The sequence below is a fragment of the Loxodonta africana genome, chromosome 6, assembly GCF_030014295.1.
Source record: "Loxodonta africana isolate mLoxAfr1 chromosome 6, mLoxAfr1.hap2, whole genome shotgun sequence".
NCBI classification, from domain to species: Eukaryota; Metazoa; Chordata; class Mammalia; order Proboscidea; family Elephantidae; genus Loxodonta; species Loxodonta africana.
Genome location: NC_087347.1, coordinates 76,846,605 through 76,874,343, shown reverse-complemented (window position 1 = coordinate 76,874,343; position 27,739 = coordinate 76,846,605). Strand labels below are relative to the sequence as shown.

General features: G+C 36.8%; 1 protein-coding gene across 6 annotated transcripts in view; it reads left to right on the top strand.

Annotated features, from left to right (window-relative positions):
• Positions 1-27,739, top strand: part of UBR3 (ubiquitin protein ligase E3 component n-recognin 3) — a 234,014-nt gene that overhangs the window by 40,896 nt on the left and 165,379 nt on the right. For all 6 annotated transcript variants that reach the window (XR_010322292.1, XM_064287015.1, XM_064287016.1 and 3 more), the window contains exons 4-6: positions 4,451-4,594; positions 5,178-5,227; positions 27,131-27,197. Coding sequence is in view for 5 of the 6 variants with exons in the window: in XM_064287015.1 (XP_064143085.1) it covers positions 4,451-4,594; positions 5,178-5,227; positions 27,131-27,197 (261 nt within the window). In the remaining variant the exon portion in view is untranslated. The remainder of the gene's footprint in view (positions 1-4,450; positions 4,595-5,177; positions 5,228-27,130; positions 27,198-27,739) is intronic.

The following is a 27,739-nucleotide window of genomic DNA, read 5'->3' as shown; positions in this document are numbered from 1 at the left end:
ACCTGTTCAAGACCTCACAACCAATATATGTTGGGGTTGCAACTAGAACCCAGTCTTCTGGCATCTGGTGTAACATATTCATAATTACATTGTACTTCCCTTCCTGTGAACAATAACAACAACTACTTCTAGATCTTCATTTTTGGTTCTAAACTTTTGGGTTGTTTTACAGTAATACAGAGTTGAAGTTATAAAACTTGGAATTGTTGAATGTGTGTATACATGGTATACTGCTATACAACATAGTTTTTACACCTTTAGTTGGCTTAATTTATAGTAAAATAAATATATCAGTTATTTAAAAATCTTGTCGTAAGTAATTTTAAATATTTCCTGGGCCATGAGCAACGTGTTTTGAAAATTGAAATTTTAGCATATTTTTTTAGGTTGGTGAGATTTTCACATGTATTATTTAGAGATAATCTTATATGATACATTTATTTCTTTAATAAGTACTTACTAAGCACTTATATGTGCTTTGCTCTGGGTTAAGCACTGTTAGTTGAGGTGGAGAAGGTTAGCAGTAAGCCAGGTACTCCTTTCCCTGTTCTTACAAGCATATGGTCTTGTGAATGAGATGACATTAATAAAACCCCAAGGCAAAGATTGTGTAATTATAATTTATAGTGAATATGATGAAAAGGTAGGACAAGTGGTTAAGAAATGGAGACCTAATTTCACTGGTAGGGAATGGTGCAGAAGCTTTGCTGAGGAAGTGATATTTAAGGAAAACCTAAAGGTTGAGTGAAAGTCATTTAAGTAGAGGGTGAGGGGAGTTGGGTGATAATGGAATAGAGTTAGATTCCAGTCGGGGGAGGAGGGTTTCTTCTACTTTTGGTTACTAGACTAGGCCTTCTGTTGTAAACAACATAAAACTGGACAGAATGTGAGACATGTTTTTAGCCGTTGTACCTTGAGAGAAGGGAAAAGCATTAAGATGAGGCCCATGATTGCTCTGGCTCTCTGGGGAGAACTTCCTGACTATAATGTAGCAAGATGGCATCTAAGCACAGCTATGGTGGTCTCACTGAGCTGAGGAGGCAGATATCAGAGTTTGGATCAGCTGAGGCAGTTGGAATCTATAGAATCTATGGGGCAGTAAACCAGATAGGTGGTAAGGCAGATGTGTGGGTGTCTCCTGAAAGTTTCTGCCTGAGAACACATGGATAGGATGAGACTACCTGAGGCTTACTAGAAAGTGACTACTACAGGGCTGAAAGCTGAACAGAGATTAGAGGTCAAGTGGTACTGGGGACATTAGTGTTTCAGCCCAGCCACCCTGGAGGGACTTTGTTAATACCTCAGACATCCTGAGACACCAGGATGCCAAACCTTAGGAATAATGCCCAAGCCCTAGAGTAAGGTCTATTCCAAATTAAGTGTAAAACCCTGACAATGTCTGCAAAGGAGACAGAGTTTGGAGATGATTCCCAAAATTTAGAGGGCCTTGCGGACACCTTAGGTTTTCCACATATCTGCCATTAACAAAGTTTAAAACCAAGCCTTCATGAGTTCTAGGTGATCATCGTATAATCGAACTGCCTTTAGGACAAAAATCAGTACTCTTCAGAGGAAGATAACAGAATCCAGCATCTTGTATAACATGTCATTAGAATGTCTAAAGTACAATAAGGAAACCCTGGTGGTGTGGTTAAGAGCTATGGTTGCTAATCAGAAGGTTGGCAGTTTGAACCCACCAGATACTCTGTGGAAACCCTATGGGGCAGTTCTACTCTGTCCTATAGGGTTGCTATGAGTTGAAATCGACTTGATGGCAATGGGTTTAATTATACAATAAAAATTACTAGACATGCAAGGAAACAAAAAATTGTACTGTATAGTCTAGAAAAAGAATAGTCAAAAGAAATCAACCTTGAGGTGCCCCAGAAAAAGACATTAAAGCAACTATTATAAAGATATTCAAATATATAAAGGAAAATATACTCAAAGAATTAAAGAAAATGCAGTGTTAATGCATCACAAGATAGGGAATCTTAGCAAAGAAATGTAAACAATAAGAAAGAACCAAAAGGAAATTCTAGAACTGAAGTTATTGTAAAATTCACTGGATTGGCTTAGGACAGATTGGAGATGGTAGAAGAGTTAGTGAATTTGAAGACAGATAAACAGATTATCGAATCTAGAGAACAGAGAAACATGAATGAAGAAAGCACAACAGAGCCTCAGGGACCTATTAGATAGTATTGGATGATCTAACATACATGTAATTGGTGTCCCAGGAGGAAAAGAGAATGGGAATGAGGCAGAAAAAAAAAATTTGAAGAAATAATGACTAAAATGTCCAAACTGAATGAAAAACTTTGACTTACAGATTCATGGAACTTAATGAATTCCAAACAGGATTAAAAAGAAAAAAATCACACATAGGCAACTCATAGATTTCAGGTAGAGAGACTAATTTGTGAGATTATTAATGGGTAAGAATCAGCTTACTTTTTTCAGGGACTAAAAGGTTAGTGTGGTTGAAGTGAAAAGACAGAAAAGATCAGCAAATACTAAAGAAGAAAACTTACGTATTTGTAGAATGAGAGAGAGTGAGACCTTAATTTAAGATACGTAACCTATTTAAGAGATGGCAAATGCTGTGGTAATTCAGCTCTCAGAGAATAATTCTTTTCTTCCAAAGAACTCCCAAATATCAATCTATTTTTCTTTCACTGTTAATTCTGTCCTCCATAATTTATTAAAAAACAAAGGAAAAAATCACAGAAATTACTAAACTGAAATTCTAAAATGAAAGTTCTGTGATTGTTTAATTGTAGAACCTCAGCTTTTGAATATTTTTTGAAATAAATTTCTTAAGTGATACTTCTATAGAAATTATACTTTTAATTAAGTGTGATAATAAAAATCTTGGTAAAACAGGAGTTAAAATTAATCTCATAACTTTTATTTGAATATTTTATTTTATTAATATACAAATATATTTTATTAATATTTGAAACTTTAAGTGACCTTTTCCTAACTTGGAACCCTGGTGACTGCGTGGCTAAGACCTTTTGTTCGGCAGTTCTAATCCACCAGCAACTCCTTGGAAACCCTGTGAAGCAGTTGTACTCTGTCCTATAGTGTCAGTATGCGTCAGAGTCAACGCGATGGCTTTCCTAACTAAGATCTTAAAAATTGCCATTAAAGAAGAGTTATACTTTTAAAGGTTTAGATTTTTTGAGCCTTTACTCATGCTGTTTTTAGAAGACCTAACAAACAATTTTGGTGACTATCTGCACTGCGTTAACTCTTACTTATTTTTGAAAATTCCACTCAGGCATTATTTCCTTCTGGACACCTCTCCTAAGTGCTCTGCTTTTGCCAAGTCTGGCTGCTTGGTATTTCAAGAGCACAGATGGTCAAATCAAATGAAGTCAGCTGCATAGTTGTCATCTAGCATATTACCTGTCTGACTTTCTGTACCAGTAAATTTTAAGTTCCTTGAAGACTGGGATCATGCCTTATTAATCTTTACAGCCCTGTGCCTCACATATAGTCCCTGACATATTTTAGATACTCAGTTGTATAGTAGACTTCACCGCAAGTGGTCCTTGACTTATGACGGGGTTCCGTTCTGATGACTCCGTCATAAGTTGGTTCTGATATACGTCCTATACCTCTTTTTTTTTTTTTTAGTTTTCGTTGTTCCTGCTATAAGGCAGTGTTTTGAACAGTAAGTCATAACATTGAACATCTGCGAGTAAACATCTGAGAATGATAACATCAGCAAATTACACTCTGCGGCATTGTGTGTAGAACATGTTACTAACAATACGATATACCAAAAAAAAAAGGCAGTTGAAAGTGGTTTATCATAACTTAAAAATGTCCTAAGTCAGAACTGCCTGTATTTGTTGTAAACATGCTGTACATTCTGAAACGGTTATTGCCAAACATAAGCACAAAAATGTTATCTGAAGTTATTTTACATAATCCTTTCTGGACTTCCCCTTCTGTTTGTAGCTATTTTAGGTATGTATAAATTGCTGGTGTTAGCTGCCATTGAGTTGGCCCCTGATTTATGGCAACCGGATGTAAGCAGAATGAAATGAAGTGCTACCTAGTCCTGCATCATCCATGTGATTAAGGATCAGACTGTTGTGATCCATAGGGTTTTCATTGATTTTCTTGAGTAAATCATTGGGCCTTTTTTCTTAGTCTATCTAAGTCTGGAAGCTCTGCTGAAACCTCTTCAGCATCGTAACAACACTCAAGCCTCCAGTGACAGACTGGTGGTGGCTGTGCCTGAGGTGTATTGGCTAGAAATCGAACCCAAGCTTCTGACATGGAAGGCGAGAATTCTACCACTGAACCACCACTGCCCTCATGTATAAATTAGCTATACTTATGTTTGTATATATTAGCTAATGAGAATATGCTTGTATTTAGATTTTGAATGGAATGATTTTTTTTCTGATTTTAAATTTGTTTTAAATACTAGGTCTTGGTGAAAATACTTGTGCGAAGAAAAGTCATGAAAAGTATCTTATAGCTTTGAAGAGCTCTGGACTTACATATCCTGAGGATAAGCTCATATATGGTATGCAGGAGCCATCTGCTGGCACTAGCACTCTGGCAGTTCAAGGTTTGTCCAAATATTTAACTTGAACAATAGTAACTTTTCTATGTTAAAACCAACCCTCAAAGTTTGTTCATTATTGAAGAACATTTATTTTGAACTAAAGCTGTGTCATTCATGTAAGGAGAGTAGTAAAGTATGATAGTTTAGAGACAAGAAAGAATAAATCAGCCAAAGAAGAGAGTGTATTTTTCTTAATTGGAATTTGTTTAGTTTATTAGGGTTGTTGTTCCAACTTATGAAAAATATGGCAATTACTATTCAAGAGTAGCCCAAAACTTGACTCAGTCATTATTTTAGTAACCATGGTTTAAAACTAAAAAAAAAAAGATCCTTCTGAAATACCATTTGTAGTTATTAAATCTGGATATTCACTGGAAATTTTCTGTTGAAGTAAAGCCTATTACGTCTAAATTTATTCAAGATGTGAACTCTGCCAAGATAGCTTTTGAGCGAGGTGCCCTAACAAATCAAAACTTAGCTTTCTGATATTTGTATTTTGTTGTCTTGATATTTTGTTTCAAAATAATTGTAAAGTAAAGGAATATATAGCAACTCTGAAGGGCAACTTTTTTTTCCTCTCCAAAAGGTTTTGCGGGTGCAACAGGAACCTTGGGACAAGTAGATTCTTCAGATGAGGTGAGATTTAAAGTTTAAAAACTTTTTTTTTTAATTGTACTTTAGATAAAGGTTTATAGAACAAACTAGCCTCTCATCAAACAGCTAGTACGCGCATTGTTGTATGACATTCGTTAACAACCCCACAACATGTCAACACTCTCCCTTCTCAACCGTGGGTTCCCTATTACCAGCTTTCCTGTTCCCTCCTGCCTTCCAGTCCCTGTCCCAGGGCTGGTGCACCCCGTTAGTCTTGTTTTGTTCCATGGGCCTCTTCAATCTTTGGCTGAAGGGTGAACCTCAGGAGTGACCTCATTACTGAGCTGAAAGGGTGTCCGGGGTCCGTACTCTCAGGGTTTCTCCAGTGTCTGTCAGGCCAGCAAGTCTGGTCTCTGTTTTTGAGTTAGAATTTTGTTCTACGTTTTTCTCCAGCTCTGTCCGGGGCCCTCTATTGTAATCTCTGTTAGAGCAGTCAGTGCTGGTAGCTGGGCTTTGTCTCATTGTTCTGGACTCAGTCTGGCCGAGGTTGTGGTTGATGTGGTCCATTAGTCCTTTGGACTAATCTTTCCCTTGTATCTTTAGTTTTCTTCAGTCTTCCTTGCCCCCAAAGGGGTGAGACCAGTGCAGTATCTTAGATGGCTGCTCACAGGCTTTTAAGACCCCAGACGCTACTCACCAAAGTTGAATGTAGAACATATGCTTTATAAACTATGTTATGCCAATTGAGCAGATATTTCCCAAGATCATGATCCCCACAGCCCTCAGCCCAGCAATTCGATCCCTCAGGGAGTTTGGATATGTCTATGGAGCTTCCGTGACCTTGCTTTGTACAGGTTGTGCTGGCTTGTTTTGTGTACTGTCTTACTCTTCACCTAAGTTTCCACTTAACTATTGTCTATAAAGTGTTTTTCCATCCCCAACCCTCACCAGCCTCGTAACCATCAAAGATTGTTTCTTTTTGTAAGTAAACCTTTTCATGAGCATTTACAGTAGTGGTCTTATACAATATTTATCCTTTTGTGATTGACTTATTTTCCTCAGCATAATGCCCTCCAGATTCATCCATGTTAGGAGATGCTTCATAGATGCATCGTTGTTCCTTATCGTTGCATAATACTCCATTGTGTTTACCCATTCATCTGTTGATGGGCGTCTGGGTTGTTTCCATCTTTTTGCTATTGTGAAAAAGGCTGCAGTGAACATGGGTGTGTGTATGTCTGTCCATGTGACGACTCTTATTTCTCTAAGATATATTCCTAGGAGTGGGATTGCTGGATCATATGGTATTTCTATTTCTAGCTTTTTTTTTTTAAGGAAGTACCATATAATTTTCCAAAATGGTTGTATCATTTCGTGTTCCCACCAGCAGTGCATAAGAGTTCCTATCTCCTTGTAGCCCTTCCATCATTTATTATTTCCTGTTTTATTGATTCATGCCAGTAATGCTGGGGTCAGATGCTATCTCATTGTGGTTTTCGTTTGCATTTCTCTAATGGCTAGAAATTGTGAGCATTTCCTCATGTGTCTGTGTGGTGCTTGAATGTCTTCTTTGGTGAAGTGTCTGTTCGTTTCTTTTGCCCATTTTTTGATTGGGTTATTTGTCTTTTAGTTGTAGAGGTGTTGAATTTTCTTGTAGATTTTAGAGATTAGACCTTTGTCTGATTTGTAATAGCCAAAAATTTTTTCCCAGTCTGTAGGTTCTCTTTTTACTCTTTTGATGAAGTCTTTTGACCAGCATAAGTGTTTAATTTTTAGAAGATACCAGTTATCTAGCTTATCCTCTGGAGCTTGTGTGTTGTTGGTTTAAAGTTTAAAAACTTTTTGAAAATAGAATTTTAAAGGTTTTAGAACTATGCAGATTTGTGGATATTACCTAGTTTAAGCTCTTCATTTTAAGACAAGGAAACAGAAGCCCAGAGTGGAATAACTTCATCAAAAATCACACAGTTACGTAGCAAGCACTAAAACTAGATGCCTACTTCTCCTTTACAATTGATTTATCTTTTCAGATTTTAAAAATGTTATTTCTGTTGGTTTTTCTTCTAGGAGGATATTCTCAAATTCATCCAAAGAATTGTCATAGGTGTGATGAAGTTGTTTAAAAAATTTCGCTTACTCTAGAATGAGTTATTGAAAGAATATGAGGTGTAACTGCTCATCCAATCTCATAATAAAGTTATACCTTATATGTTAAGGATTATTAAAAAAAGCAGTGTACTGGTAAACAGACTATCAATTTGAACTTTCAATTTTATGATAAGTATTTTTAATATACTCTTTATAACGTGTATTTTACTGGTATATAATTTTTAAGAGAAAAATTGCTTTGTTACTGACATTTATTATCTTGATATTTATAAAATTTAAATTTTATAATTCTAATTATAATTTAATGATTGAAAATTTTTAAATAAAATTGCTACATTTAAACATATACATCTTTTTTTTCTTTGAAAATTCATTTTAATATGATAGCACAGTATGGAACTAAGTCAAACATTCTCCTTTTGAAAGAATGATTTCTGTTGTGGAAGCCTTGTAATTAATTTAATGGCTTAAAATTTAAACTTTGTAGTAATATTTTTGCCCCCTGAAAAGCCTTCTAAAAATGTAACATAGCTTTATTTTGTGTATTCTCATTTTGAACAAATTATTTAAAAGAGCTTTTATCAGCAAAGTAGGAGGCCTCACACTCCCCGATCTCAAAACTTACTGTACAGTCACGGTAGTCAAACAGCCTGGTACTGGTTCAATGACAGACACGTAGACCAAATGGAATAGAACTGAGAACTCAGAAGTAAATCCATCCATCTGTGGGCAGCTGATCTTCGACAAAGGGTCGAAGTTCACTCAATGGGGAAGAAACAGTGTCTTTAACAAATGGTGCTGGCAAAGCTGGGTATCCATATGAAGAAAAATCAATCAGGATCAACACCAGGCACTAAGCCTAACTGAAAATGGGTCAAAGACCTAAATGTAAAATCCAAAACTATAAAGTTCCTGGAAGATATAACAGGGTCAAAACTAGGGGACCTAATTTTTGTTATAAATAGTCTATCAAACAAAACTAAAAATGCATGAATGACGGGAGATAAATTAGATAATTAGGACTTCCTAAAAATTAAATATTTGTGCTCAACTGAAGACTTTATTCATCAAAAGAGAGTAAAAGGAGAACCTACAGACTAGGAAAAAATCTTTGGCAACAACATGTCTGACAAGGGGATAGTCTCTAAAATATATAGAAAACTTCAACGACTCAACAAAAGACGAACAATCCAATCAGAAAATGGGCAAAGGACATGAACAGACACTTCACCAAAGAGGACAACAAATACGTGAAAAGATGCATGATCATTAGCCATTAAGCAAACGAAACCCATTGCCATCGAGTTGGTTCCAATTCACAGAGACCCTATAGGACAGAGTAAAACTGCCCCATAGCGTTTCCAGGGAGTGGCTGGTGGATTCAAACTGCCAACCTTTCGGTTAGCAGCCGAGCTCTTAACCACTATGCCGTCAGAGCTCCTATTAGCTGTTAGAGAGATGCAAATCAAAACTATAACGAGGTACCATCCCATCCCTGCAAAAATAGCACTGAACAGAAAAAAAAAAGAAAACAATGCTGGCGAGGTTGTGGAGGGATTGGAACTCTTGTACATTGCCAGTGGGATAGTAAAATGGTAAAACACTATGGAAAACAGTATGGTGCGTGCTCAAAACCTAGAAATAGAAATACCTTATGATCCAGCAATCCCACTCGTAGGTAGGTATCCTAGAGATATAAGAACGTGACACGAATAAACATATGCACACCTTTGTTCATTGCAGCATTATTCACAATAGCAAAAAGATGGAAACAACCTAGGTACCCATCAACGGATAAATGGATAAATTGTAGTACATACATACAATGGGATACTATACAACTCTAAAGAATAATGAGGAGCCTGTGAAACATAACATGGATGAATCTGGAGGACATTATGCTGAGTGAAATAAGTCAATCAGAAAAAGACATATGGTCCCACTATTATAAAAAGTAGAGCATAGATATACACACAGAAAGCAAAGTTCTGTGATGGTTACTAGAGATGGGAGGGAGGTAGGGGGAATCACTGTCTAGATAGTAGTCACTTGTAACTTTTGGTGATGGGAAAGGCAATGCCAAATATGGGTAAAGTCAACAAAACTTGACCAAGGTAAATAAAGATACTAAGATGTACATGAGAAAAAGGGACAATTTCAGTAAATGCTATAACATATACAATTTTGCAACAGTAGTAAAAACAACCAAAAAATATGTGTGTGGTTATGTAGGTGGATATGGATGCATGTATGTGTATAGGAAGACATATGCTAGTGTCTTAGTTATCCAGTGCTGCTATAACAGAAATACTAGAAGTAGATGGCTTTAACAAAGGGAAATTTATTTTCTCAGTCTAGGAGAGATTCTGAATGCGGAAGCCTTCTAGGGAAGGCTTTCTTGCTCTGTTGGCTCTGGGAGAAGGTCCTTGACATCACTCTTCCCTGGTCAAGGAGCTTCTCAGTGCAGTGACCCCGGGTCCAAAGTCCACACTATTCACCTGACTCTTGTTTCTTAGTGGTATGAGGTCCCCACTTCTCTCTGCTCCTCGCTTCTCTCTTTTATATCTCAAAAGAGATCAACTTAAGGCACAACCTAATCTTGTAGATTGAGTCCTGCGTCATTAATGTAACTGTCTTCTAGCCCTGCCTAATTAACATCATACAGGTAGCATTTACAACACACAGGAAAATCACATCAGATCATAAAATGGTAGACAACCACACAATACTGGGAATCATGGCCTAGCCAAATTGACACACATTTTTGGGGGACACAATTCAATCCATGATAGTGAGTAAATGCACCTGCATATATAGGAGTGTCACCAGGCATATTTATATACACATTTGTGTGTGCTGCCTATATATCCATATATATAACACACCGCTTATGGGGCACAGTTATGGAGGCTTCTTAAATGTATCCAGACAACCTGTGTGATTGATTTACTAGGCCAGAAGGCTTGGGACCATAGTTGGGGACAACTTAGTCAATTGGCATAGCATAGTTCACAAAGATAATGTTCTACAACCCGAGTTTGGTGAGTAGCATTGCAGTCTTAAAAGCTTATGGGTGGCCATCTAAGATACAGCTATTGGTCTCCCCTTGTGTGGAGCAAAAGAGAATGAAGGAAATCAAAGGCTCAGAGAGGAAACTAGCCTATGGGACAAATAGCCCACATGAACCACAGACGTCTCATACCTGAGAACAGAAGAACTAGATGGTGCCTGACTACCACTACTGATGTTCTGACCAGGAACACAATAGACGGTCCCAGATAGAGTGGGGAAAAAATATAGAACAAAACTCAGATTCCTAAAAAAAAGGCCAGACTACTAGACTGATAGAGACTAGAGGAACCCCCAAGACTATCACCTTAGGATACTTTTTGAACTTGGAATTGCAGCTATTTCTTCAGGTCACATTTTAGCCAAATAATAGATTGGCTTATAAAATAAACCGTATCCCTTGTGAGTAATGTGCTCTTTTAAACAATTAACTGTGTGAGACCAAATGGCCAACGGTTACCCAAAGCAAAGATGAGACAGTAAGGAGGGAAAGGGAAGCTACACCGGTGGAAACAGACCAAACAGAACAGAAGTAATGAGAATGCTGACACACAAAAATTGTCACCAGTGTCACGGAACAATTTGTATAAAATTTGTCAAAAGAGAACCTAATTTGCAGTGTAAAATTTCACCTAAAACAATAAAATATTATTTAAAAAAATAAAATAGCTTTCATTAGATTGGAGATGCAGTTTAGTATGCTGCTGTTAAAAATAATTAAAACTCACTGAAGATTGAGTATAAGGTTTATTTCAAGCAGTTATTCTGTGTGCATATAGGGAAGCCATTTTGATTCCAGAAAAAGCAAATGGTTTGAAGATGCTGGGTATAATGAGGCTTATAAAGAGAAGGAAACAAACAAAAACACCAAACCCATTGCTGTTAAGTCGATTCTGACCCATAGTGACCCTATAGGGCAGGGTAGAACTGCCCCATAGGGTTTCCAAGGAGCAGCTGATGGATTTGAACTGCCTACCTTTTGGTTAGCAGCTGTAACTCTTAACCACTTTATGGAGCCACCAGGGCTCTGTACAGAGAAGAGGGAGAAATATAGATGATCAATGTAATTGATTGAACCTAGCCTTCCCCTTTACTGATATAGGTTACTCCTGGCCCGGCTGCTAATAATTTGGTCGTCTACCCACCTGCAGAAACCTTGGTAGTGTAGTGGCTAAGAGCTATGGCTGCTAACCAAAAGGTCAGCAGTTCAAATCCACGAGGTCCTCCTTGGAAACTCTATGAGGCAGTTCTACTCTGTCTTATAGGATCACTAGGAGTCAGAATTGACTCGATGGCAGCAGGTTTGGTTTTTGGTTTTTTTACGCATCTGCAGCCAAGGGGGTTTTTGAGATTTTAATTAGGAGATGATTGGTTGATAACTGTATTTTTCTAGGAGAATAAGAAATTTATATTGCTATAAAACAGTTGCCAGCAGGCTTTTGCAGTTTGGGTGAAGCTTTTTATGGCTAATACTTAGCTTCATGGTTAAGAAAAACCTTAAAGTTAGGATGTCTGTTATTAATTTTCCTATTCAAGAGTGCTTAAGAGTTTGATTCTGGAATTAGACTGCCTGTGTTTGGATTTTGGCCTCTGTACCAAAGGGCAGTGTGACCTTGGACAGATGTCTTAACTTCTCCATGCCTAAATTTTCTCTTCTGTAAAATAAAGATAATAATAGTATCTACTTCATAGGAATTTTATAAGGATGTTGTTGTTAGGTGCTGTCAAGTCGATTCCGACTCGTAGTGACCCTATGCACAACAGAATGAAACACTGCCCGGTCCTGCGGCATCCTGACAATTGTTGCTATGCTTGAGCCCATTGTTGCAGCCACTGTGTCAATCCATCTGATTGAGGGTCATCCTCTTTTTTTGCTGACCCTCTGCTTCACCGAGCATAATGTCCTTCTCCAGAGACTGATCCCTCCTGAAAACATGTCCAAAGTATGTGAGACACAGTCTTTCCATCCTTGCATCCAAAGAGCATTTTTGCTGTGCTTCTTCCAAGACAGATTTATTCTTTCTTTTGGCAGTCCGTGGTATATTCAGTATTCTTTGCCAATACCACAATTCAAAGGCTTCAATTCTCCTTTGGTCTTCCTTATTCATTGTCCAGCTTTTGCATGCATATGAGGCGACTGAAAACACCGTGGCTTGGGTCAGGCACACCTTAGTCTTCAAGGTGACATCTTTGCTTTTGAACACTTTAGAGAGGTCTCTTGCAGCAGATTTGCCCAGTGCAATGCATTGTTTGATTTCTCGACTGGTATTTCCATGGAATGAGTTAATACATGTAAGTGCTTAGAGCAGCGGCACCTGGCACATTATAAGTGCTATATATGTGTTTGTTGAATAAATAAAATCATATAAATTTTGAAAATTGGTATAAATTATTAGCGTAAAAGTTTTTTTTTTTTTTTAATTTAAAGTCTTATTTCTAAGAATAATGTTGCTGTAATGGCAAGTGAGGAAAACTTGCTGATATTTAAAATAGACTTTTAGAAACGTATAAGCTCTATTATTTTAACTGAAACAGTAAAAATTCTGTTTTGAAGCTGGGGAAGGGAATGATAGGGCTAAGAATATTAATTCTTCATATGCCAAAGAAGGAAGTAACTAGGTAATAGGCATGTGGTTTTAAATTGTTCTACTCTTTTTGTTTTTTAAAAGGCATTTTGTGGAGAGGCTGAATGGCCTATGAGGCTAGGAGGACTAGGAGTTGAATATGAAGGTTATATGACCACTTCCTTGGTAAAGTATCTATTGTCAGTGGAAACTTAAAACAAAACAAAACTATTGCATAAGGAAGTGGTTTAGTGGTGTTATCCATTGAGTTGATTTCGACCCATAGCCATACTATAGGACAGAGTAGAACTGTCCCATAGTGTTTCCAATGCTATAAATCTTGTATGGAAGCTGACTGCCACGTCTTTCTCCCCTGGAATGGCTGGTGGGTTCGAACTGCCACCCTTTTAGTTAGCAGCTGGGTGCTTTAACCACTACACCACCAGAATGCTGTTTATTAAAATAATTTAAATATCTTGACTTGATTTACAAAGTCAGTGGTTTTATGTTTATATGTACATGGTAGGTTAGAACTTCTATATTATTTAAACATACTTAGCGTTATGCATACGACAGTCTTGCTAAAAATTCTGTTTTATTTTTATGAATTGAATTTGATTTCTGGGCATGTGGAAAGCTCATCTTCAACATAAATCCTGCCTCCTTTGTTAAGGGAAGACGGAACAGTCATTTTTGTCTTGGCCTAAGCTCTTCAGAGGTCTCTAGGTGGTGCAAACAGTTTATGCTTGACTGCTAACCTAAAGGTTGGTGATTGGAACCCACCCAGCAGTATTGTGGAAGGAAAAGCCTGGTGATCTGCCTCCATTAAGGTTACAGCCAAGAAAATCCTATGGCGTGGTTCTGTTTAGTAACACTTGGTGTCACTCACCATGAGTAGGAATTGACTCGACGACAACTAATAACAATAGCTTAACTCTCTAGGTTTCTCTGTATAATTGCGTTACAGAAATACCACATTTTGTGCTTGGGTGCCAAAAGGAGATCCTTTTGGATGGCGTTTGACTCTTCCCTAAAAGAAATTTCTGAAAGGATGTCAGAGATTTTGAAATATGGCCCTTTGTTTATTACATAGCTTCTAATCTGTCCTCCTTAGGTTCTGACTTCTGTTCCTTATCTTTTCATTTATTCCTCTTGAAACCTTTGTTTCAGCAGCTTCTGTGTATAAAATGTTTTTGTTTTTAATTGTTGTAAAAATGCATTTAACACACTTGGCAGTTCAACATTTTTCAGGTGTACAATTTAGTGAAATCAATTATATCAATCATGTTGGGCAACCATCTCCCATAATTAAAATGTTTTATAAATCTTTTGTTCCTTAATTATGATTATGTTTTAGTGTGACTATCAAAATAAATACTTTTTGATGATGACGATCTTAAAATAGTTTTTTAGTTCCTATCTTTATTAAAAAAGCAATTGCCTTTGAGTTGATGATGATTAATGGTGACCCCATGTGTTTCAAAGTAGAACCCTGCTGATTTTTCAGAAGTAAATCCCTGAGCCTTTCTTTAGAGGCACCTCTGAGTGGGCGGGGACCACCAACCTTTGTATTAACAGCCAGATGCGTTAACCTTTTATACCACCCAGGAACTCTATTCTTACTATATACTACTTGTGCCAGTTGCTGCGAAGACCAGTGCTTGACTTTCTTTTAGAGCATGTGACATATATTTAACTTATGTATATTTAAAAATAGTTCAGACACTTTGACTCTTAAATCCTAATTTAAATCCAGAACACTTAATTGTGCTCATGTGGAACTTGTACATAGACCAGAGGCAGTTGTTCAAACAGAACAAGGGGATACTGCGTGGTTTACAATCAGGAAAGATGTGTGTCAGGGTTGTATCCTTTCACCATACTTATTCAATCTGTATGCTGAGCAAATAATCCAAGAAACTGGAGTATATGCAGAAGAATGCAGTATCAGGATTGGAGGAAGACTCGTTAACTTGCGATATGCGGATGACACAACCTTGCTTGCTGAAAGTGAGGGGGACTTGAAACACTTATTGATGAAGATCATACCATTTCAGGAGGTAGCATATGATCAAGAACCGATGGTACTGAAGGAAAAAGTCCAAGCTGCACTGAAGGCATTGGTGAAAAACAAGGCTTCAGGAATTGACAGAATATAAATAAGATGTTTCAACAAACAAATGCAGCACTAGAGGTGCTCACTTGTCTATGCCAAGAAATTTGGAAGATAGCTGCCTGGTCACCTGACTGGAAGAGATCCATATATATATATTTTTTTAAATAATTTTTATTGTGCTTTAAGTGAAAGTTTACAAATCAAGTCTGTCACATGTAAGCTTATATGCACCTTACTACATACTCCCATTTACTCTCCCCTTAATGAGTCAGCCTGCTCCCTTCTTCCAGTCTCTCCTTTCGTGACCCTTTTGCCAGTTTCTAACCCTCTCTATCCTCCCATCTCCCCTCCAGACAGGAGATGCCAATACAGTCTCAAGTGTCCACCTGATACGAGTAGCTCACTCTTCAGCATCTCCAGCCCATTGTCCAGTCCCTTCCATGTCTGATGAGTAGTCTTCGGGAATGGTTCCTGTCCTGGCCCAACAGAAGGTTTGGGGACCATGACTGCCGGGATTCTTCTCGTCTCAGTCAGACCATTAAGTCTGGTCTTTTTATGAGAATTTGGGGTCTGCATCCCACTGTTCTCCTGCTCCCTCAGGAGTTCTCTGTTGTGTTCCCCGTCAGGGCAGCCATCAGTTGTGGCCAGGCACCATCTAGTTCTTCTGGTCTCAGGATGATGTAAGTCTCTAGTTCATGTGGCCCTTTCTGTCTCTTGGGCTCATAGTTATCCTGTGACCTTGGTGTTCTTCATTCTCCTTCGATCCAGATGGGTTGAGACCAATTGATGCATCTTAGATGGCCGCTTGTTAGCATTTAAGACCCCAGACGCCACACTTCTAAGTGGGATGCAGAATGTTATCATAATAGAGTTTATTATGCCAATTGACTTAGAAGTCCCCTTAAGCCATAGTCCCGAAACCCCTGCCCTTGCTCTGCTGACCTTCAAAGCATTCATTTTATCCCGGAAACTTCTTTGCTTTTGGCCCAGTCCAGTTGAGCTGACCTTCCCTGTATTGAGTATTGTCCTTCCATTCACCTAAAGTAGTTCTTATCTACTAACTAATCAGTAAATAACCCTCTCCCACCCTCCCTCCCTGCCCCCTCTCGTAACCGCAAAAGAATGTGTTCTTCTCAGTTTATACTGTTTCTCAAGAACTTATAATAGTGGTCTTATACAGTATTTGTCCTTTTGCGTCTGACTGATTTCACTCAGCATAATGCCTTCCAGGTTCCTCCATGTTATGAAATGTTTCACAGATTTGTCACTGTTCTTTATTGATGCTATTCCATTGTGTGAATGTACCATAATTTATTTAACCATTCATCTATTGATGGGCACCTTGGTTGCTTCCATCTTTTTGCTATTGTAAACAGTGCTGCAGTAAACATGGGTGTGCATATATCTGTTCATGTAAAGGCTCTTATTTCTCTAGGGTATATTCCGAGGAGTTGGATTTCTGAGTTGTATGGTAGTTCTATTTCTAACTTTTTAAGAAAACGCCAGATAGATTTCCAAAGTGGTTATACCATTTTACATTCCCACCAGCAGTGTATAAGAGTTCCAATCTCTCTGCAGCCCCTCCAGCATTTATTATTTTGTGTTTTTTGGATTAATGCCAGCCTTGTTGGAGTAAGATGGAATGTCATCGTGGTTTTAATTTGCATTAAAAAAAATTTTTTTTTTCTTTAATGACTAATGATCGTGAGCATTTTCTCATGTGTCTGTTAGCCTTCTTTAGTGAAGTGTGTGTTCATATCCTTTGCCCACTTCTTGATTGGGTTGTTTGTCTTTTTGTGGTTGAGTTTTAACAGAATCATATAGATTTTAGAGGAGATCCATATTTTTGCCTATTCCAAAGAAAGGTGATCTAACAGAATGCAGACATTATCGAACAATATTTTGCTGAAGATAATTCAAAAGCGGTTGCAGTAATAAATCGACAGGGGACTGCCAGAAATTGAAGCCGGAATCAGAAGAGAACATCAAATGAGGAATATTATTGTTGATGTCAGATGGCTGAAATCCGAGAATACCAAAAAGTTGTTTTTCTGTGTTTTATTGACTGTGCAAAGGCATTCAACTGTGTGAATCTTAACAAATTGTGGATAACATTGTGAAGAATGGGAACTCCAAAACAATTGTGCTCATGAGGAACCTGTGCCTAGACAAAGAGGCAGTAGTTCAAACAGAACAAGGGGATACTGAGTGGTTTAAAATCAGGAAAGGTATGTATCAAGGTTGTATCCTTTCACCATACCTATTCAGTCTGTACGCTGAGCAAATCTGAGAAGCTAAACTATGTGAAGGAGAACAGGACATCAGAATTGGAGGAAGACTCATTAACAACCTGTGATATGTAGATGACACAATCTTGCTTGCTGAAAGTAAAGAGGACTTAAAGCATTTACTGATAAAGATCAAAGACTGCAGCCTTCAGTGTAGATTACACCTCAACATAAAACAAAAATCCTCACAACTGGAACAATAAGCAACGTCATGATAAATGGAGAAAAGATTGAAGCTGTCAAGGATTTCACTTTACTTGGATTCACATTCAACGCCCATGGAAGCAGCAGTCAGGAAATCAAACGACACAGTGCATCGGGCAAATCTGCTGCAAAAGATCTGTTTAAAGTGTTAAAAAGCAAACATGGCACTTTGAGGACTAAGGTGCGCCTGACCCAAGCCTTGGTGTATTCAGTCACCTCATATGCATGCAAAAGCTGGACAATGAATAAGGAGGACTGAAGAAGAACTGATGCCTTTGAATTATGGTGTTGGCGAAGAATATTGAATATACCATGAACTGCCAGAAGAACAAGCAAACCTGTTTCGGAAAAGTACAGCCAGAATGCTCCTTAGAAGCAAGAATGGTGAGACTTCATCTTACATATGTTGGACATGTTATCAGGAGGCGTCTGTCCCTGGAGAAGGGCATCATGCTTGGTAAAACAGAGGGTCAGCGAAAAAAGAGGAAGACCCTCAATGAGATGGATTGACACAGTAGCTGCAGCAATGGGTTCAAGCATAGCAATGATTGTCAGGATGGCGCAGGACCGGGCAGTGTTTCGTTCCGTTGTGTGTAGGATCAATATGAGTCGGAACCAACTTGACAGCACCTAACAACAACAACAACATACAATTAATTCTTCACATATTCCTCAAGGTAGCATAATATGTATACTGGAAAGGGCTTGAGTTAGAACTAGGCAGACCTGAATTTGAATTTTGGTTCAAATTTCCCTATATTTTTTGGCAGGCTATTTAACTCCTGAACCTCAGTGCCCTCATGAAGAAAATGGTAATAATTCTAATGTCAGGATTAAATGAGAGAAGGTATATAAAGCACTTTTCATAATAAGGCACACATTTGGCACTTGATAAATGCTTTGTATCCCAGTGCTTTAAGTGTAGAATGGATTCAAATATTTAAATTTGTGAGCTCTCGTGAGTCAAACATTCTCCTAATCTTTTAAGAGGAAATATTTTATTAAAGCATTTATTGAAAAGCAATAAGTTTATTTTTTAGAAATTTACTTAAAGAATTACCTATGTACGAATATATTGTGATTTTTGTTGGATAATTCAGGTAACATAAAAATCCGTTCTTTACCCTCCCTAAATTACTAGCCCCTTTTCTGGGTAGCTACAAAGAATAGTTTGGCTGTCCTTGAAGACCCTTTTTAATACAGTTAAATAACCATATGTTTATGAAAGTGTGTAGTGTGTGTGTGTGCGTAAATAAAAAATGTTATGCTATTTTGTGACTTGCTTTTATTTACTCTGTAATATGTTGTACAAATCCATTTTTGTCAGTGCTGTGTTCTTTGTATCTGCTGTATAACATTCTGCAACAAAGTTTATCCAGTCATTTCCTTGATTTTCAATTTTTTATTGCAAGATACAGTGCTTACATTTCTTTTTGTGTAGGTTTGCAAGTACTCTGAGATGAGGAATTACTTGGTCACAGGGTATATGTATTTAAAATTCTATTAGGTTGTATTTTTTTCTTATAAAAATCACACACACACAAATATTTAAGGTGAAAATTTGGAAAAGTGTAGCCAATCATAGAAAGATATTAGTGATAAAATTGTATTTAAAGACTGTGATCATAGGTAATTTTTACAAAATATGTTCATTTATGTTTTATTGATGTATGTACTGCAGAGCCTTTGCTGTTTGGTTTTGAACATACTTGTTTTCAAATCTAGAGTTAAAAATAAAATCATGTAATACAGCAAAAACAGAACAAAAACAAGAAATAGAAGGAGTCAATTTAAAGGTTATAAAAACTATGAATGCTAGAGCTAAAAGGGACCATAAAATTCATCTTGTTTATTAGTTACAAGTGAGTTGCGAAGATTTGCCCGTATTCAGTGGGAGGGGCATAGATCCCACCCCTCAACTGGGGGAGTGCCAGTGAATTTGTAGAAATGTTTTAAAACTGCTACAGCTAAGTTGTGGCATAGCCATTCTTTTGCCCGAACTCTCTTGTTAGCAAAAAAATGACTGGTGATTATAGCTAAATAACATACTAACAATTGGTTAGACTTTCCCCCATCTAATCTGAAAAAAACTGTAACATGAAAACAAAACACCACTGTAGCCAGAAATGGCTATTGTTTCAGGAAAATAAATAGGGCTTTAGGATTGTAATTAAAATAAAAGATTTCCTTAATTTTAATGACTACTGTTATATATCAAGAGAATGAAAGTTTATATTTAAAATTGTAAGATATTTTAAAGAAAGTTGATTTTGACCGTAAAGCAAAAGGGAATATACTAAAATTTTACTGGTGGTCATTACAGCTTAAGGAACAAAATATGTATACTTTTGAATTTAAGTGATAAATGAAACTATAAAATTACTGTAACTCCTCTGCCATTCTCTTCTTGAGATCTTCTGTATTATTTTCCTTTTTTTTTTTTTTTTTTAATGGGGAACATTATTTTATTAAGACCAATGACCTACATGGAAAAATGGCTGAAACGGGGGCTAGGTATCCTAAGCAAGAAGCAAGTCAATTGAGTTTTGGAGTGATTTATTTAGAGAGAAAATATGAGATGCTCTCTCCATCTACTTCAAAACTAATGATATTAGTGTTTTAAATTTGTATTATACTTTTATTCTTTTAAAACATTTTACATGTATTCCTTAAAATGATTAAAAATTGCAATAAGTGATTTTATAAAGGTTAAAATAGTTTTAGATTAAGGAGAAAGAAGATGAAGAGATAAGAAAAATAGTATGATAGGTGAAGAGTCTGCAGACACAGATTTTCTTGAACAAAACCGACTTTATGTCATTTAAAAATTTAACTAAGCCTTGTAATGCCATATTGCATGTCTACAGAAATAGGCACAAATGTTAGGTTTGTTTTAGTATTTATATTTGAAATTAAGAGTTGGATATGGCTTAAGGATTGGTGTTTCTACACCCTTACCATACAGGTCCGTGGGATTATTGAGCAATCCCTTTTCATGATTTCATTCTTGTAATTTAACAAATTATACAGAGAGGAAGACAGAATGAGAAGAAGAGGGCAGAGACGTCTCAGTTACTATTATATAGAGAGAATTACAACAATTAAAAAAAGATCTTTAAGTTAGAATTTAGAATCAAAAGAGAACCTACAGATAACTTAATTCAACCATTTCATTAAAAAAATGAAGAAACAGATTTGAAACAGTAACAGTGGCAAGGTATCTTTCTATTTGCAAAGAGTTTTATTTGAATGACTGTGCATATTTCAGGCTACTAAATTTTATTCATACAAGTTGTGTCAGATATTTGTCTCTACTGTCCCTCAAGTAGCAGAACATTGTGTACTCAGCAGTGCTATTTATACACATGACATTCTTCATACTACTACTACTTATTCTTTTTCTGTGTAGCTCATATGAAATAAGAGTAGAAGATGTTGTTTGTGTTGTATGGGACCCAAACTAAAATAAAATAAAGGTATATCTTGACTTTATGAAGTATTTTTAAAATTAAAATTTATTTTTATTCACTTTTTAAATAAATAACCATCTGATAATCCATTTCAAAAGAAAATGATCTCTAGTATCATATGTAAGTGGGTTTGATTAGAGAGCTTTTCAGAGGAAATAGGATCTTGGAGATAAAGATATTTTTTCAAGGAAAGATTATATTCACTTTGGCCATTGCCGTAAGCAGCATCCATATATCTGTGTATCATTTTTGTTATGATCTAGATCTTTAATCTCTGTGACTTTGAGGTATAGCCATTAATACAAATAAAATAATTTAAAACATGTTTTCCTCCTGTGAGAGTATAAAAATATGAATGTCCATTGTGGAAAAATTGAAAAATAGAGCTAAGGGTAAAGAAGGAGGCATTTACCTTTAACCCTTCAATACAGAGATAGCCATTGTTTATTAATTTGGCTTGTTTGTTTTTAGTCTTTTTTTTAGCACACCTTTACATAATTGAGAAGTAATGCCTTAAAAAATTAAAATGAGTTATTGTATAGATATGTTCTGAACACTCTTACCTTTATTCGAGACAGAATCCAAATGAATAGTTAAAAGTAATTTGTGAAAATGTGTAGCAAAAGTAGGGTTATTGAAATTGACAGTCAGAGACACATCATAAATGAATGTAAAATGAAAAAATTAATTTTACTTCTGGAGATAGAAAGTTTAATTCTAATTTGTTAGTTCTCATAAATTACATTAATGGTGAGGGGTAGTGTGGGAAATCACAAACTTTTTGGTGGGCAGGGTCTTAGAAATATCTAATGTACCTTTTTTTTTTTTAAGTTGTGCTTTAGGTGAAAGTTTACAGCTCAAGTTAATTTCTCATCCAAAAATTTATGCATATATTGTTACGTGACACTAGTTGCAATCCTCACAGTGAGACAGCATACTGCCCCTTTCCACCATCCATCCAATCAGCTCCTGTCCCTTCCTGCCTTCTCATCCTACCTCCAGACAGAAGCTGCCCATTTGGTCTCGTGTATGTGCTTGAACTACGAGGCACACTCCTCGCGAGTATTGTTTTATGTTTTATAGTCCAGTCTAATCTTTGTCTGAAGAGTGGGCTTTGGGAATGGTTTTAATTCTGGGTTAACAGAACTTCGGGAGCCGTAGCTTTGGGAGTTACCTCCAGTCTTAGACCATTCAAGTCTGGTCTTTTTACATGAATTCGAGTTTTGCACCCCACTTTTCTCTTGCTTTGTCAGGGACTCTCTGTGACGTTCCTTGTCAGGGCAGTCATTGGTGGTAGCCAGGCACCATCTAATTCTTCTGGTCTCAGGCTGATGGAGTCTCTGGTTTATGTGGCCCTTTTTTCTCTTGGGCTAATATTTTCCTTGTGTCTTTGGTATCTTTCATTCTCCTTTGCTCCAGATGGATTGGGACCAATTGATGCATCTTGTTGCAGTGGGTTTAGATGGTTGCTTGCTAGCTTTTAAGACCCCAGATGCCACTCACCAAAGTGGGATGCAAAACATTTTCTTAATAAACTTTTTTATGCCAATCGATCTAGATGTCTCCTGAAACCATGGTCGCCAGCCCTGGCTACTCTGTCCCTTGAAGTGTTCGGTTGTGTTCAGGAAACTTCTTAGCCTTTGGTTTAGTCCAGTTGTGCTGACTTCCCTTCGCCTAAGGTGATTCTTGTCTGCTGTCTAGTTAGTGAATCCTCTTCACCTTCACTCCCCACCCTCGTAACCATCAAAGAATGTTTTCTCTGTGTTTAAACCTTCTCTTGAGTTTTTATAATAGTGAACTCATACAATGTTTGTCCTTTTGCGACTGACTAATTTTACTCAACATATTGTCTTCTGACAATATGAGATATTCCACATATTCATCATTGTTCTTTCTCGTTGCATTGTATTCCATTGTGTGTGTGTACCATAATTTGTTTATCCATTCATCTGTTGATGGGCACCTAGGTTATTTCCATCTTTTTCTATTGTGAACAGTGCTGCAATGAACATGGGTGTGCATATATCTGTTTGTGTGATGGCTCTTATTTCTCTAGGATATATTCCAAGGAGTGAGACTGTTGGATTGTGTGGGACTTTTTAAGGAAGCGCCAAATCGATTTCCAAAGTGGTTGTACCATTTTACATTCCTACCAGCAATGTATAAGTGTTCCAGTCTCTCTACAACTTCTTCAACGTTTATTATTTTGTGTTTTTTGGATTAATGCCAGCCTTGTTGGGGTGAGATGGTATCTCATTGTAGTTTTGATTTCTAATGTATTTCTTTTCCAGCGCAGGAATTGATTTTCTTGGCAATTGGTAATCATTTCCTTAAACACTTCCAATGCTAGGGAGCTTACAGTTTATGAGGCAGCTTGTTCTTTTGATAGCTCAAATTATTAGGATGTTCTTTTTGATATTGTGTTAAGTATTGTAACTTTCACACGTTTTTTATTTTGCCCTCTAGAAAGGTTTTTACTTTCATATTATACTCCTTTAAATATTTACCTTTAGTTTTTAAAGTATAATTTCTTGTATATATCTCTTTCACAGAGTCAATCCTTTCTAAAATCTATGATCTGGATTCGGTGCACAATGATGGAACATCTCTTGATATGGACGCTATGCTTTCATTAAAGTCCAAGGTTTTGTGTGAGCCTTTAGCAGCTGTGCTACACTCTTGGCAGGAGCCCAGTAGTCAGTTGAAAGCCCCAGGTTATTTTTTTGAAATGCACAGCTGACAAGTTAGAGGTCCCTCTTTGCTTTTTGCTTGTATGATTTTTTTTAAACAAACAAACTCAGATTACAGAGGTTTACATAAATTTTTAAGTTTCATCTTCTTGTTACAGCCTCTCAAAATCTCTTTTGGGTTTTATTTTTCTAACCTGGTATGTTAAATATTCCTTCTAGCTTTGAATACTCTGTGTCAGCATTCTTTGTGTGAATCTCAACACTCTGAGAGTGAGTTTACCTGACTTCTCTTTATGGAACCCATATTTTTTCCATCTACCTGTCTAGTAAATCTATGAAAACAAGGTTATTTTCGATTAACTTATTTTAAGTGAATTTATGTGTTCTCTTGCCAACCATGGTACTCAAGTGTTAAGAAACCACCTGCAGATTTTGCAGATTGGAAGTCTGAACGTTTATCCTGAGTGTTCCTTTCTCAATTTGTACCTATGTCCATATTCTGTGCCTGAAACACATGTAGCAGTGATGCCTGCTGCACTGACCAGGGACTAGTTAAGGTTTTGACAATGTTTTTTGAGAGCTGCACAAATGCTCTCTGGGCGGGGATTGTACCCGATTTGTTTCCTCACTTGTCAGTGGACCATCATTTTCTCCAGCATCCATTATTGCTTCCTCATCAATCAATGGAAACAACTACAACTCCCCATGATGAACTTGGGGTTGGGAATTGTGGTCACGATAACCTGCATTATTTTCATCTTTCCTAGTGCCTGAAATTTCCATGATAGGAGGTCATTACTTTCGGTTAAATGTATTTTTTCCCAAAATATAAATATGGGACTTGTAATACATAACATGGTATTCCATTATTACTCTATCACTTAGAGGTGACTTTCTATAAACATCTGTATTTTAACAGAGTTTATGTATAATATATATATTTTAATGGATTTGTGTTATATGTTCTGTTCTATAAACTGCTTTTCTCACTAATGATAGTTTTGAACATCTGTAATAAGGGGTGTATTTTAACAGAGTATATTTGTATAGTCAGTACTTAAATGGTATCATACTATGTGTGCTATTCTGTATAGCATACTTTTCCTACTTATAATAATTTTTAAACATATATCTGGTTACAATGAATATAGAGCTCTACCATTGTTTTTCTTCATGTGGTATAGGTATGCTGTAATTTATTTACTAATTCTTTATTGTTGGAAGCCAAATATAAATTTTTCCTATTATGAATAACACTGATGAATAGTTAAAATACATGAGCAGGAATGATTTAAGAAAATATAGTCCTCACTGTCCGATTATTTTTTTAGGATAAATTCCTAGAACTGAAATTTCTGTTTCAAAAATAAACACACTTTAAAAACTTTTGATATATGCATTGCCAAATTGCCACCTAGTAAGATTGTACTACTCTGTACTGTCACCAGCAATGTACGAGTGTGCCCATTTACCCACCAGTTTAGATGGAAATAATTTCTTCAGCTGTGTTTGATGTATACGATGATGTTAATCTCAACTCATTGGGCCGTGTTTCCAAACTTTTGTCTTTTTGCCTTTGATCATACTGTCATTTCTTCTTGGAATGACCTTCCCCTCCTTTGTTTGGCTAATTCTACTTGTCCTTTACGACTAAAAGGCCAGGAAGTTTATAGAACTTGCTACTGTCATGACCATTGCTTGATCAAGGATACATTTTACATAGGAAGTTTATGTGTGAAATATGAACTAATCCTAACCTGGGACATAGCACATGTTCTTTTCTATGTTTTCCTTTTCTCTCAAGACGGAGAGAACAGTTACATGAAGTTACTAGCCGAATTCTCAAACTCCGAACCCTCTGGACCCTGAGACATGATTTTACATTTTTGTGTCTTTTTTCTGTCTTTTAAGGCTCCAGATTTTGTTTTGGCTAGTGTCTCAAGGGACAGAGGAGAAGAATGTAGTTTGACTGTCAGTCCTGCCGTCGGGTAGATGGCCATAGAGGCCTGGCAAAGGCAGGAGGCATATTAAAGTGCTCAGTAAATGTTGAATGCCTGAGCTAAGTGGTAGCTCTGGAAAACTCCAGAGACTGGCCCTGAGGACTGATGCTGATCTTGGCAGAAGTTTGAAATTAAGTCTGTGGTGTGAATGCCAAGGAAGCCATGCCAGTAGATAGAGCAGTAGCATAAAGCTGAGGCTACTTATTTGCTTTGGAGATTTGATGGGCTGTAATTGAGAAAGTACCTGGGAATCTGTACTATAGTTCTAACCTGCTACAAATACCGTTGTTAGCACAACAAATTGTATGCCAGAATACTACTACACGTGTCCCTGTGACACCAGTTGGCTCGCATGTGTTTGGAAAACAGAGAAAAGATGCCAGTATAATGTGGATGTTTTTGATTCATATGCGATCTTTCCTAGTTTAGTAGAGCTGGGATAGTGGGGTAGAATCATAACCTTTAGCTGGAGAGGAAAAAGCACTCAGCTCTGCTGCAAAAGCAGCAGGAGTCTTTTCAGCAGTATTTTAAGAAAATTAGAAATGAACACTTAGACCCAAGGCTCCCTCCCCAAAAGGTGCAGCCTCACCTTGGTTTCACCAGTGGCAGCTGTTTCCTCTGCTCCTCTCCCCTCAGCCGGCTAGCTTTCCCACTCTATTGTGCGGTGTTAACATCTCCTGAGACAGCCTCAAACCGCCCCAAGATGCTTGCCTGAGCATCCAAATTATCTCCTAAGGTACCGATTATTACTTTTATTACCTCTCTGGTTACAAACTTGAATAGATTGTGAACAGCCTGCCCCTGATCCTTTTTTTCCTGTAAGCCCTGTTGTTTTTGGTGTAGGGTTTTTCAGGAATGCATATATGATATGTGAACATAAGTGCCTGTGTTTTCTTCTTGTTTTTTTTTAATTTATATAAACATATTTTAATTTGTTTTTACTATTTTTTAACTGTCAACTCCAGCCTCTAATATGCTGTTTATTTTTAAGAACTTGATTTCTTGAACTCATTTTGTTTGTCTCGGATTCTTCAAAGCCTTTCCTGTCATCACTGTTTCAATCCCTTCTCTCTCCTGTCCTTCTTTCCTATGATAATCTCCTCACACCCCTTCCTTTAGCTTCTTTGTACATTTGCTGTTATATTTGTAAAGGTAGGAATGTTTTTATTTTATCATTTTGAAGTATTTAAGAGTCTTACATTAGAAGCACAGATTAAGCCTAAAAGCTCTTATATTTTAATACTAAAGATATTTCACTATATATCTTAACCAAAATTAGAATTAAAAAGCTATTTTATTACAGCATATATATATAAAGTATATAACCATGTATATATTATGTTTTAACATAAGTTATAAGCATATTTGTATTAAAATGTATAAATTTATGAATATTACTATATGTGATGCTTATTTTGTTATTTTTGTTTTTCAGGAGGATCAAGATGGGAGTCAAGGTCTGGGCAAGCGAAAGAGGGTAAAACTAAGCAGTGGCACCAAAGGTATTTATATTGTTTTTCCTTGCATGAAAATCTTCTAAAAATGTTTAATTAGGAAGAATATTTGATTGACTAGCCATATTGACATTGAAGCTGTTTGATGGAAGAATTATGTTACTAGATTTGTCTAATGGTGAAAAAAGTGTTGTTGGGGGTGGTAGTGGGGGGCTTCAGAAACAAGTAAAATTCTTGCTGTTGGCATTTTTGTTCATTGTTTTCTTTGTAAAATGTGCTTTAGCATGTTTGAGCAAGAAAAAGAGTATGTCTTTTTATTGATCCTTTGATTTGGACCCAGTGCTTTGGGTGTAAAGTTTTAGTTTGCATTAAACATTTTTGTAATCTGGGGTATCCAATTTCTGGAGTGGAAAAGGACCAGCAAGGGAGAGATGGTGAGAGAGAGAGAGTGAATATGAGTATGAATGAATGAAATGAATGAGAATGAATAGCATGTAATACATAGGAAGGGCTCATTACTTTTTTGCTTAAGAGAGGAAATAAATATGCCTGTAGTGACTCAGTCAATTAGTAATAATAATGAGCAGTAT